The following is a 12863-nucleotide window of genomic DNA, read 5'->3' as shown; positions in this document are numbered from 1 at the left end:
ATTTGGTAATGAACAACAAGGAAAAAGCACTGCGACAGATGGATTAAGAAAACGCAGAAGTACAATCGGAGAACATTCACCTGCAAAGCTGAGTTGAAGAAACTTGACCATAAGTGCTGCCAAGTACAACAGCATGCTGAAAAGGTACTCAAAAAAAAAAGTTGATGCCTTGAAAGAACCTTTTTGAAGAATCAATACGTGCCCCTGGAAAAACAAGAGCAGTTGGAAAAGACGTTGAATGCTACTTCAGAAGAAGCTGCCTTGGAGCTATCAGCAATGACACTGATACATCGATTGGGAACACAAGAGCTGAACAAGGAAATAAACAGTTGAAAGAGCAGCTAATTGTCTTTCAGGATCAGATTCAAAAACAGTATATTACCCTTCAACATGATGGAATAAAGAATACCTTGAGCAGCGGAATGGTAAAACAGCAGAACAAACTGATTGAGATTCTGGTAAATTACAAGAAAACTCAAGACTAAGTACTTGAGCTTCTCAACAAAAAGGAAAATCTGTTGAAGGACCTGGACATGCCACAAAGATCCCTCAGGTCCAAATTTGTCGCTCGAGAACATTACGAAGCGAGACCAAATGAATTTATTGCCACTCTTAAAGAACTGATGAGCCAGTTTTCTGAGAAGACTCGGGCATGTTCAGTATTCTGGGAGGAAATCAAGAGGTACAAAAAAGAGACTGCAGCAGTGAAGGCAACAGTTGCATGTTTGGAAGGAACATTGGGAAAAACATTAGATTCCCAAAAGGGTATACAAAGAGATGAAAATCAAGAAAGTAGAATGACGAGCAGAGACAGAAGTCCTCACTAAAGACTGTGACGTCTTTCAAAAGCCATTGGCAGAAGCACAATTACAGAATATGTGCTTGAAAGGTAGCACAAAGGAATTGTACTCTGTCAAGGGAAAGCCGATCAGTGGAGAGAATATAACATGGAGCAGTAAACAAATCTTTGACAAAATAAAAACAGAATTACCTGGAAAAACTCAGCAAGTCTGGCAGCATCGGTGGAGAAGAAATCAGTCAACGTTTCGAGCCCTCATGGCCCTTCAGCAGAACTGAAGCATAGTTTCAACAAGGGAGAAATATAAATTGGTTTAAGGTGGGTGGGGGGGAAGAGACACATTGAGGATGTGGTGTGAGCAGATAATCAAAAGATGTCAGAGACAAAAGGGTCAAAGAGGTGTTGAAGGTGGTGGTCTTTGTCTGAGAAAAGTGCTAATTAAGAATGCAAGACAGGATATTCAAAGTACAGCTCTAGTGGGGGTGGGGTGGAAAGACTAAAGGTTTTAGTTTTAGATTTAAAAATAATGGAAATAGGTGGGGAAAGAAGAATCTATATAAATTATTGAAAAAAAAGGCGGGTGGGGGGGGGAAAAGAAACGGGGTGGGGATGGGGGGAGGGGGAGTTTAAGATCTAAAGTTGTTGAATTCAATATTCAGCCCAGAAGGCTGTAAAGTGCCTAGTCGGAAGATGAGGTGCTGTTCCTCCAGTGTGCGTTGGGCTTCACTGGAACAATGCAGCAAGCCAAGGACAGACATGTTGGCAAGAGAACAGGGTGGAGTGTTAAAATGGCAAGCGACAGGGAGGTTTGGGTCTTTCTTGCGGACAGACCGCAGGTGTTCCGCAAAACGGTCGCCCAGTTTGCGTTTGGTCTCTCCAATGTAGAGGAGACCGCATTGGGAGCAACGAATGCAGTAGACTAAGTTAGGGGAAATGCAAGTGAAATGCTGCTTCACTTGAAAGGAGTGTTTGGGCCCTTGGACGGTGAGGAGAGAGGAAGTGAAGGGGCAGGTGTTGCATCTTCTGCGTGGGCATGGGGAGGTGCCATAAGTGGGGGTTGAGGAGTAGGGGGTGATGGAGGAGTGGACCAGGGTGTCCCGGAGGGAACGATCCCTACGGAATGCCGTCAAGGGGGGTGAAGGGAAGATGTGTTTGGTGGTGGCATCATGCTGGAGTTGGCGGAAATGGCGGAGGATGATCCTTTGAATGCGGAGGCTGGTGGGGTGATAAGTGAGGACAAGGGGGACCCTATCATGTTTCTGGGAAGGAGGAGAAGGCGTGAGGGAGGATGCGCGGGATATGGGCCGGACACGGTTGAGGGCCCTGTCAACGACCGTGGATGGAAAACCTCGGTTAAGGAAGAAGGAGGACATGTCAGAGGAGCTGTTTTTGAAGGTAGCGTCATCAGAACAGATGCGACGGAGGCGAAGGAACTGAGAGAATGGGATGGAGTCTTTACAGGAAGCGGGGTGTGAGGAGCTGTAGTCGAGGTAGCTGTGGGAGTCGGTAGGCTTGTAATGGATATTGGTGGACAGTCTATCATCAGAAATTGAGACAGAGAGGTCAAGGAAGGGAAGAGAAGTGTCAGAGATGGACCATGTGAAGATGATGGAGGGGTGGAGATTGGAAGCAAAATTAATAAATTTTTCCAGGTCCCGACGAGAGCATGAAGCAGCACCGAAGTAATCATCGATGTACCGGAGAAAGAGTTGTGGGAGGGGGCCGGAGTAGGACTGGAACAAGGAATGTTCCACATACCCCATAAAGAGACAAATCTTTGAGCTGATGTATGTCATCTGTAACCAGCCTTTCTTCTTCCTGAGCAGGGGTGTCTGTGTCACCCTGGATCTCCTTCAGGTGGATGGATGGAGGAGAATGTCACGACTACGACTGTTAGCCAGGCAGAGCAGCATGGTCCTGTGTACTAAAGAGGTTCAGACTCAGATTTCACCTTTGATCTTTCTACTCTCCTTGCAGAGCAGGTTCGCGTATTATCATTCCAGGTTCCGAAAAGCCCCAATTGTCAGACCCATCTACTGCCCACAAAATTACCATTGCACTTGCAGTGGAGTGACACCAGAGAATTAACAGCAGTCTGAGAAGCCTCTACCTTCAACTACGACAATGGTACAGCTGGTCGACACCGCAACCACCGTGCACACGCTGCAACTTCCAGCGAGCATGCCACAACTACAAGGGATGCTGGAATCTGGTACCAGCCTCTCACCATTGACAACAAAACTCAGAGGGCAGCGCACCACTAAACTACCTTCTCACCACGGGAACATTCTTCTTCAACCTCGGAGGCTGCTCACATGGAGAAAGAAGAAGGAAAAACAGCGCTAAGGAGACTAGCACCGTGTTCATCCACCCCGCAAAAAATCATAGAGTAAAAGCAACCATGGATCAACACAACAGCCAAACTGACAAGGCGTGGTTCAACATAAAGCAATGGAAGAAAAGAATGAAAGCATACCCAAGTGCCGGTCCAACGTCCAAGCCAACCGCAAGAACCAGAACCAACAGAGCCTAGCACCCCTTCCACAGAACAGTGAATGAAATGCGAAAGGGTTATAAGGCCTCCAGACCACCTAAACCTCTAGCTTCAAGCACTTGAAGGGGGCGACGGGGAAGTGAGATTGCTGTTAATGCTAATACAATAAGAGCAATAATGTTGGAATAGCATTAAGGCTGTAACAATAAAGTAAATGCATATTATAATATAACATGTTAACAATATAGACTTGAAGGAAACTCATGTAACTCCAGATCCATGTGATAAAGATTGGGGGGTGGGGGGTGGGGGGGGGGGGGGGGTGGGGGGGAGTTGTAGTATAAGGGTCTGGTATACACAGGGTTAATGTGGGATTGAACACAGTACCACCCACACAGTGATGTAAGTAGGCACGTTACCCAGAGCTAGGGTCAATCTGGTGTTGGCCAGAGACGTGTTAAGGCCTAGAGATAGCTCCATGCCTTCACCCTTTACTGTATATATGTATATACTTACAAGTAGTTAATAAAGGCTTGCTGTTTACATACAGAAAACTATGAAGGCTTCCTTAATAGACACATTCTGTAACCAACGCATTCTGTAACCAACATCATTATGATACTTCTCCTTTGGTGAAATATTAAAATTGTTTCGCCGTGTTCAAGCGTTTACCAAAGAAAACTTGCATACATTGTCACGACTCACTGGGGATAGTGTGCTGTAATATGAAGCCCCACTGTTCCCCGCACCGTGGCAAACTTGAAAATTTTGACCAAACCACCAGGTTGCCCCAATTCTACCCAACTGTTTAATTTAGGTTTACAATACGAGCACCAGGTTTGTAAACTTAAGTAAATAACTGTTTATTGAGCAAACTGTCGTAAGCAGTGGCCAAAGAAAGAAATGTGAACTTCTAACTTCTAACACTAACTTAAACTCTACCCCTTCTTAAATCTCTCCTCCTCCACCACCCCCCCGCCCCCCCCCCCCCCCCCCACACACACACACACACACACACACACAATATGGATTTTAAGGGATAAACAGTTCAGTAGCACCAATCCGGAGTACAGGATTCCTTTCAGTTATTGTTGATGACATGAGATGGTCTTCCAGCACTTTCAGTATTTATTTCACTGGTTGAGAACTTGCTTTTCAATGTCTCTAGCAGTGGTTTTCCCCTTTTCCTTTTTACAGGGATTTCATCAGAGAGCAGGTTATAGAGATATTAGGAAGAGAGGTTTTAGATGTTTTCTCTTTGCAGGCCAGGAGCTTTCTGCTGCATTGCTACCACACAAAACCCTGGTCACCTGGTCAGGAGTCAATTAAAATGCTGTTGTCAGGCAGCTCCCATGGTCCAGGACTCCTTTCCAGCACCATCCTGTCTTTCATGGCACACTCTGTTCCAGGACTACAACATTATATATTTCTCTCATCCTGTTCCAGTGGACATGTCTTTCAACCTGCAGCCATTGTAATTCTAATCCACAGTCCAACAGAAAATAAAAAGATATGTTCCTTACAACATTTATTATTCTTGCATACTGATCAACAATAGATGCTAGTTGTCTGTGTAAGAGCCATGCCATTCCTCTGCTTGCTATGAATGGTAAACTAGAAGTGAAAAGTAGGAGACAGCATAGCTGTCAACCTGTTGTGTTCCAGAGATAGCTGTACTCTAGTGAGAGGTCACAGGAACTCATTCATGCTTATGCTGAGTTTGCCCTGCTGGTGGCAATATCAATGAAAAGAAAAATCCAGTAGCTGGTTAGTATCCTTGCCGCTAATGCCCTGCAGCTGAATGAGATAAAGAATTGAGCACTTGCTAATCGTGCAGAATTACTGCAGGCAATTTTAACCTGACCTGCCCATTAGGAAACTGATGGGATTGGGTAGACCGCCGAGTTTACTCGCCTCATTTTATTCTCCATCGAAATTATTGCAGAGTCATATTGTGTGAGGTATAAAACCAGCACTCCACCTGAGGGTTTCCCAGCCAGTTGAGTTGGGCTAAAATTCCCCTGATTGCTGTCTATTGACTTGCTTTTTAAAAGGAATATGGTCTGAAGTGTATTCAAGTGTAGACCTTATTTCATAATAGGACATTGCTTTAGGGATGGGGAAGAATAATATGTCATGTTCATTCTTCCATTTATTTCCCTCCCCTCCTATGGATTATCTTGTATTTTTTTATCTCATTTTGTGTTTTATCGTAAAAGACTTTCTGGGGTGGAAACTCAGTAAGACCCACTCATCTGACATTGTGGTGGATCTGTCAGTGAATTACTCCATATTTGGTGGAAACTGATACCACAATTACCACAATACCTGTCACTAAATTTAAAAATTGCACTTATCAAAATTTGGAATTGATGTGATGTGCTCATGTTACTGACTTAACTGAGTGCCTGTGTAGTGTAAAAGTTACGTTAGGCTTGAAGTATTTAACACAATGCATTAACCTATTGTCCTTTAGATCCATTCCTGGCTGATGGGGTGACTTCTCATTTTTGTCCATAGGGACTCTGACGTGACTTGGGTTCTGCAGTCTCAATCCACTCACTTGCATTGCTGATATTTTGGCATATCTATGCTAGTGAAGTAGGGCCATCTTCTGAGAGCAAAAGATAAGGCATACTATTATAACAGAATAAAATAAGCTTTACTAAACATTTGTCATTTAATATGCATGATCTACGAGATTTTGATCTGACACTTCATGGAAAAATATTAATTTCTTCAGCACTGTCAACCTTCACGTTAGTGAGCAGTAAAATAACTAAACCAATTTGACTTCTTGTGTTCCTATTGGGTGCCCCACTGTTGCTTTTTGCCACCATACTTGTTAGGAGGGCAGTTCTGTTTTGGCTATGGGGTTTCTCTGTGGCTAGCTAACAAGAAGCTGCACCCTTTTGGTGTTGACTGAATTATGTTATTTTTGGAGCTGCCTCATGGTGCTTCATCTGTAAGTCTAGGTATTAACTGGCAAAACTTACTCAATCAGGATGGGTGAGTTACAATTGTCAATCAAGGCAGTGATTTGAATTTGTGACCCTCTGGTTAGGAGACCGGCAAACTATAGAAATGCTATTGGGTTGTCCCCTATAATTGTCAAAGGAAATTAAAGCTTACAATATTTAGTTGCTACATATGCTTGTGTTTATAGATTTACTTTAAAGGAACACAGCTTCTCAGCTGTTCTGTATCTTTTCTTTTGTCCTTGTATTGGACCATAAGTTGGTTTAAATATTTGAATGTTTGCTTCATTTATCATGTGCATTAGATTTTATGTACAAAAAAAGCCCAAATCCAAAAATGTAGGAAGAAGATTTGAATAAATGTGTTTATTATTTTCATACCCTTATACTTATTTTACTGAAATTATTTTGTTTATTCAAGCCTTCCTTTCTGCACCAGACTGCTCTGTTTCTTTGGTTCTGGCCTGTCTCTTCTGTCACTGTGCTGAGTTCACCCTTGGCCACCTTCAGGTTTGCTCTTGTCAGCTTGCTGTCTGTAATTCCTGTTGTGATTGCTGTGCCTGTTGCTGCATGAGCCTTGAGGAGACCCCTGCTGAGGATCTCAACTGTGTCTGTGACTTCGATTTTGCACTCTTTAATTCTTGCTGTGAGACAACAGAATATCTGGAGATTTGTTTCAAGTGCTCTGAACTCTGCCAACATAGCTAGCTAGCTAAGACAAAGCTGGCCCAAGGTTTGTGTTGCATAAGTGAGCTTAACGATATGTTAATGTCATGTTCAAACCTTAAATTAGCTACTAAGGGAAAACCTTGAATTTGTTCTCTTCAATCAGCAAGAAATTGGAGTTCAAAGATTAAATTGGGTAACAATCTTTGCATTGTTCAATTTGTGCACTAAAATCTACTTGCATGCAATTCAGATCTGTCTATTGCCAGGCATTCTCCAGATTGGCCAGTGTAATTTTGGAAACCTTATTTAAGCAGCTAAATGGAGTACTGCTGATCTTCGTCCAATTTACATCGGCTGATTAGGAGAAATCTGGAGAAATTGCCTGGTACAGATTTTTAGAATCCTGATTTAATTTTACTTATTTCAGTGGTATTCTATTTTCATTTTTCATGCAAGTTTCTTGCATGAAAATTCTGGTTAAGTGTAAGAAAGGTAAAATCAGTATGCTAATAAAAGTAAATGATAAGAACTGGGTGTCGTGGTGGATTAATCTCTGGAGCATAAATTCAGATAGAGTCCAGACAGATGAGCTGAAGATCTGCTCTGCCTGTGGTCTGTATTGGTCCTTTATGAAATGGGTTTGGTTGGTCTCAGTCTAGAACTTAGCCTGTGTGGACCCATAGCCAAAAACTGGCACTGTTTCACAATCCTCCTTCGGATGGCTGGTGTGGAAATGCAATTTATATCCAGCTGGTGCAATAGATGGTGCTTTTCTAAGTTGGAATGAAGGCATGTCATTACGGTAGAGTAGAGGGAGATTTTCTTCCAGACCCTGTCTCTGCTGTATCTGTCTAGGGAGTGTTTGATGGTGACACTGGACACTCAAGTAGGAAGAGTTCAATTGCCCAGCAAAAAATAACATCACTGAATATTGTTTCTTTTTTGTGTAAGTTATTGAAACTCAAGTTTAGAAAATTTTCAGTCATAATGGGAAAAAAAGTTTTATGTATTTCTTCAAATAGAATCATCTTGCCTCATCTTTACATGTAAATTATGATGCCAGCTAGTCACGTGCAAGTGATTTCACCATTCACAATACATGGTCACCAGCATTGCATTCACTTTGAAGTATTAAATGGAATTCTGACTAACCCCAACATAGGTATAAGTTAAGCAAAACTATTGTAAACTGGTGTATAACATTTTGGGAGGAATATAGAAAATTTCAGTCCTACTCTTTTGTGCAGCCTGTGTATTGGTGTCTGGGCTTGTTTTGTGTAACATGCAAATGTATTTTACAAGCTTTTAGATCTTGGCCTTTTAAAGTCTTAACATAGACAAAGAAAAGGAACAGCCAGTTTAGTGACTTCAAACCGAAAACCTGAAATATTTCCTTGGAAATATGAAAGGACATTGAATGCTTCATTTAATTTCCCTTACCACAGCCAGATTTATGCTAGCATAATATTTGCTCTTGGTGTTTTTGGGATGGAACCCGAAGTAGAATGATTATTAAGTTTCTTTCCCTATTGGAATTACTCCAGTGTGAAGTTGGTAAAATAGATAAAATATTAAGATACCTGAGTATTTCTGCTAACCAGCACTGATATGAGTTACATATTTCTTTAAATGATTCACTTTTTCAGTAGTATAGCTATCATAGTATGTCATTATTAAACAGGGAATGCCTTCAAACCAGCATGTTTTGGTTTACTGTTATCCTTTGCCATGCTATAATGTAATATTATACTTTTCTTCCCTTCCCCATTTACCAACTACTTTTTCCCATTTGAAGATGGTTGCGTGCACTGCATTCTCACCTGCCTATTCTGTGAGTTCGTCACCTTCTGCAACATTATCCTGGGACAAGCTTCCTGTGGTATCTGTACGTCTGAAAACTGTTGCTGCTGTTGTGGAGCAGATGACTTTGGGGATGACTGTAACTGCCCATGTGACATGGACTGTGGCATCATGGATGCCTGCTGCGAGTCCTCTGACTGCTTGGAAATCTGTATGGAATGTTGTGGGATTTGCTTTCCTTCATGATCATCTGAAGCAGCGTGACTTTTTTAAAAGCAAGCTGAATAAACTGGAGATAATGTCCATACTGTGGTCAAGACAGGAGATACCAAAATACCCTGGTTATGTTCAACATTATGAAGACAAAACAGTTGCACTCTAACTTCTACATTGATTTTTTTTTTAAATTGCTGTGGAAATTTATATCATCTCTACTAATGTGGACAATAGATTTGGTATTTTTGTTTTGAAACATGCAGTGCAAGCTCTTCATTAAAGTTTGCAAATGTTGCTTTGTTAATAGGCAAAGGTGCTGTCATGGAACATTGTAAATGTGCATGATTAATTTGTGTACAGTTTCAAAAACCAAAGCTGTTCCTCTGCAAACTTTTTATATGCATTAATGTTGTATGTTGTTTGTGATAAAGATATTTTCAAACTAATTTTGTATTATGTAGTTAACCAGATTTACAATCCAGGTTCACAACCTTCTGCCTTAATTTTTCTCGATGCTTTTGGTTCAAATTAAAGGAATCAGTTTGGTTACCAATTATATTAAATGTTACATTAAATTATTAAATATGCATATTACTATAAACTACTGTTAAGAGCATAATCTTTAAATGTCTGGATTAAAAACAAATTAGGGATTTAACTGTAAAGCCTTTTTGATGTATCCTAATGATAGGAATGATTGTTACAAGTATTCATCTCTGCTTATTTTTCTGTAGTTTTTAATTGAAAACGTGATTAAGCATACCTGCATGGGGAAATTTGGGGGCGGGGGGTTAAATACACTCATATATTTCATTAATTTAAGATTTTGATTTTTTTTGTTTGAAATATTTTTTCTGGAAACTTAGTGTCGAGTAGTAATGAAACAAATTAAATTGATGAAGCAATGCAGTGCTGCAGGTTAGAGATACTTACTCTGAAAAGTAAGTTGTGTGTTTTCTTTTAATTTGTACGTAGCTTTATTTTGTGAGATAAACCAAAGCAAACCAGATACATATATTTTTTATGGCTGTCTGTATTTTTTTAAAGACTAGAGCATTAGTCTAAGCCATGTACTAAAACAACCAACACAAAAAATAAAAGTAATTAGACTCCATTTAAATATTGGCTATATTTTGTTTAACCATGTGTGAATGTGTTCATAAACTGAATCTTCTTGAACATATTCTGAATTTAAGTATTGCTTTTCTCTTCCTTATTTTGTGTTTGTTAGTGTTGATAACTGTGTAAACACAGACCCCGCTGAACAGAATAAAATGGGAACTACATAGGAACGGGAAAATCTTTCAGTATGAAAATGATTTTGTTTGATGGGCAATGAGTACACCTTCAAGTGTGTATGTGGTCAAGGCAGCTTTGCTAGACAAACTTTTTTTTGACCTATTAAACTGTTGCATTGAGTCACATGAAAGGCACACGAGAAAGTAATTGTGCAGTTTGATTTTGAGACTTGAGTTTTGAATTCATTCTAAGAATATTGGCATTTGTGCATGGCATTTGACTTTCTTGAAAATGTGTTCTAATGGCTTTGCATTTTAAAGTTACTTAAAGGTGGAATGGGCGAAGAAGCCAGTTATTCAGCATTACATATTTTAACAGACATGCAGAGATCACTCCAATAAAGTGGCATGTGTATGTGCAAGTCAGAAGTGTGGCAAATCAAATTGGCCTTGTAAATTTCTTTACAGCAGTGAGGTTCTAATTCAAGTTGGGGGTGTGAGCAGCTTGCCTTAGCATGTTTCTGTTACTGAAGAATTTCATCAAAGGGTTTTTGAAACTGCTTAGTTTGCAAAAATGCTACAAGGTTTGCTAACTTGTCCGCCTTCCTTTCTTTAGCTGATTGGTTGGTCCATACATGCTGTTGCCATATTTTTCTGTTGTATTGCAGCAGACCAACAGAGAATTTACAATGGAATCACTATTGCATTAGTTATATGAATTCATAGTGATCAGGCCACAGTGTTTACAGAAGAAATGTTCTTAATTGGATGGCAACAAATTATGACTCCATTTGCAGTTTAATGAGGATTGGGTTTTATATTTAAATCCTAAGAGTAACAGATTTGAATTTAGTTGTCTGAGATTAAATATTTGGTTATGAAATATCTACGTAAATATTAAGTATGCACCATGAAATATGTTGGAATACACATTATTTTAAAAAACAATAGTCAATATGATTTAAAGCTAATTCCTAAGAAAAAAGTCTTGCGATGAGTGATCGTTATTATTATAGAAACCATGTGGTCAGAATTAGTATGTATTTTTCTGACGTCCAAAGCAGGTTCCAAAATGTCAAAATCTATAAGGCAGCATTCTGTACTGAAATAGCAAATGATGCCATGTTGGTTCAGGTGCACTACAAGCATCCCCAGTGGCTGCCTGAGACAATACAGACATCATTTAAATATGGTAATTTGAGTCTTGCACTTTGTGAAATTGAATCCATGCACACCTGAAATGTCACTTCCTTAAACCTGCCCAGCGAATCATGACAGGAGCAATTGGCGAGCATCTTTTGATTGGTATTGAACAGGATCATCACCTCCAATAAGGTTAGTCTCTGTTATTTGCTTTAGGCTTCTAAGATGCTTTATGGGAATGTTTTTGGCTGATTGGCCTGTGTTTGAGATATTTTGAGCATGAGTTTATGAAAGGAAAGTTCTTGACATTTTTTTTTTGCTTTTAATTGCTGAACCTGAGAATGCTGCTGGGTCTACCCTTTAGACTGTCAAATCAGGAGGAGCAGTACCAGCAGCCAAGAGCTGCACCAGCAGCCAAGAGCTGCACATTTTGCAAGAAGAGGGCAAAGGATGTAAAGGCACAGAAGGCATTCCTGCACTCAGAATCTGAACACCATACATGATCCTCTTGGAGGAGCATGGTGTAATGCAGCTGTGTCCTAATAGGAAGAATGCCCCTTATCTATGCCACTTGTTGGAGTGAGAATTGTAGCCCCACACCAGTGTATGCACTACACCGTCCAAGGCACTTAAGGTCACTGTAGTTATAAACTTTCATGTGTTTGGCTCCTTCCAAACGGCTTCTGGTAACATCAACACAAAGTCAATTTGCTGTGCACATGGTGATCAGGCAGGTTACTGATGCATTGTTTTACAATGCATCAATATTTCATTATCCTTCCCCTGCAGGCTGATTCAGTACGAAGAAAGAGCACTGGGATTTTCCTGCATTACTAGATTCTTGCAAATTTAGGGCATCAAGGATTGGCGTAATGGAGCTCTGCAGCCCTGTACCCTTCCCCTCTGTGATGACTATGGAGCAGACTGGTTTCATCAAGAAACAGTTAAACTTTATTACAGAGACATTTTCAGTGCTTGCATGCATGCTCGACCAGACCTCTCCTCATAAAACCCTGCCCCGCGGATTGTCCGTGCTAAGAGCTCACTGGTCGGACCCCCGCACAGTACATCACATGACCCATGATTGACAGGAGGGAGTGACTATACATCATCCAGTTGCCACATTTCCTCCCCCTTTTAGTTTTTTTTACAATTACTCTTTACAGAAAAACACTTAAACAATTTCAGTTGATTATAAATCAAGCCTCTGAGATGCTCTTATACAGCTAGAGCAGTGTAGCTGTACCACTGGAGGTTCCTGAACAGGATCGACAGGATCTGGAGCTGCACTGAGACACATTACTGGAGTTGGGCAGTTCAGGACTCTTCTGAAAGATCTGGAATGTCTGTTCTAGGTCGATTACACACCTCAGAAGTTGACGGTTTAACATTAATCACAGATTGATCAATTAATTGTTGGAATGTCTCTCTGGCATGGATGTGATCTACGTGCTTACGGATGATTCTATCTCCCACTTGTACTTGGAAAGATAATGGACCAGTGTCTGAAACAATGGCTCCTGGAG

At 40.6% G+C, this 12863-nt stretch overlaps 1 protein-coding gene across 2 annotated transcripts in view; it reads left to right on the top strand.

The window, feature by feature from the left end:
• The window catches only part of mdfic (MyoD family inhibitor domain containing), a 64610-nt gene extending 54540 nt beyond the window's left edge, over positions 1 to 10070 (top strand). For both annotated transcript variants that reach the window (XM_078568058.1, XM_078568059.1), the window contains exon 5: positions 8736 to 10070. In XM_078568058.1, the coding sequence (XP_078424184.1) occupies positions 8736 to 8986 (251 nt within the window). In that variant the 3' untranslated portion in view covers positions 8987 to 10070. The remainder of the gene's footprint in view (positions 1 to 8735) is intronic.
• The last annotated feature ends 2793 nt before the right edge of the window (positions 10071 to 12863 follow it).

This window comes from Cetorhinus maximus, chromosome 22 (assembly GCF_964194155.1).
Source record: "Cetorhinus maximus chromosome 22, sCetMax3.hap1.1, whole genome shotgun sequence".
In the NCBI taxonomy this organism is placed as follows: domain Eukaryota; kingdom Metazoa; phylum Chordata; class Chondrichthyes; order Lamniformes; family Cetorhinidae; genus Cetorhinus; species Cetorhinus maximus.
The sequence above is the reverse complement of the archived record's forward strand: the minus strand, read 5'-3'. Positions and strand labels throughout refer to the sequence as shown.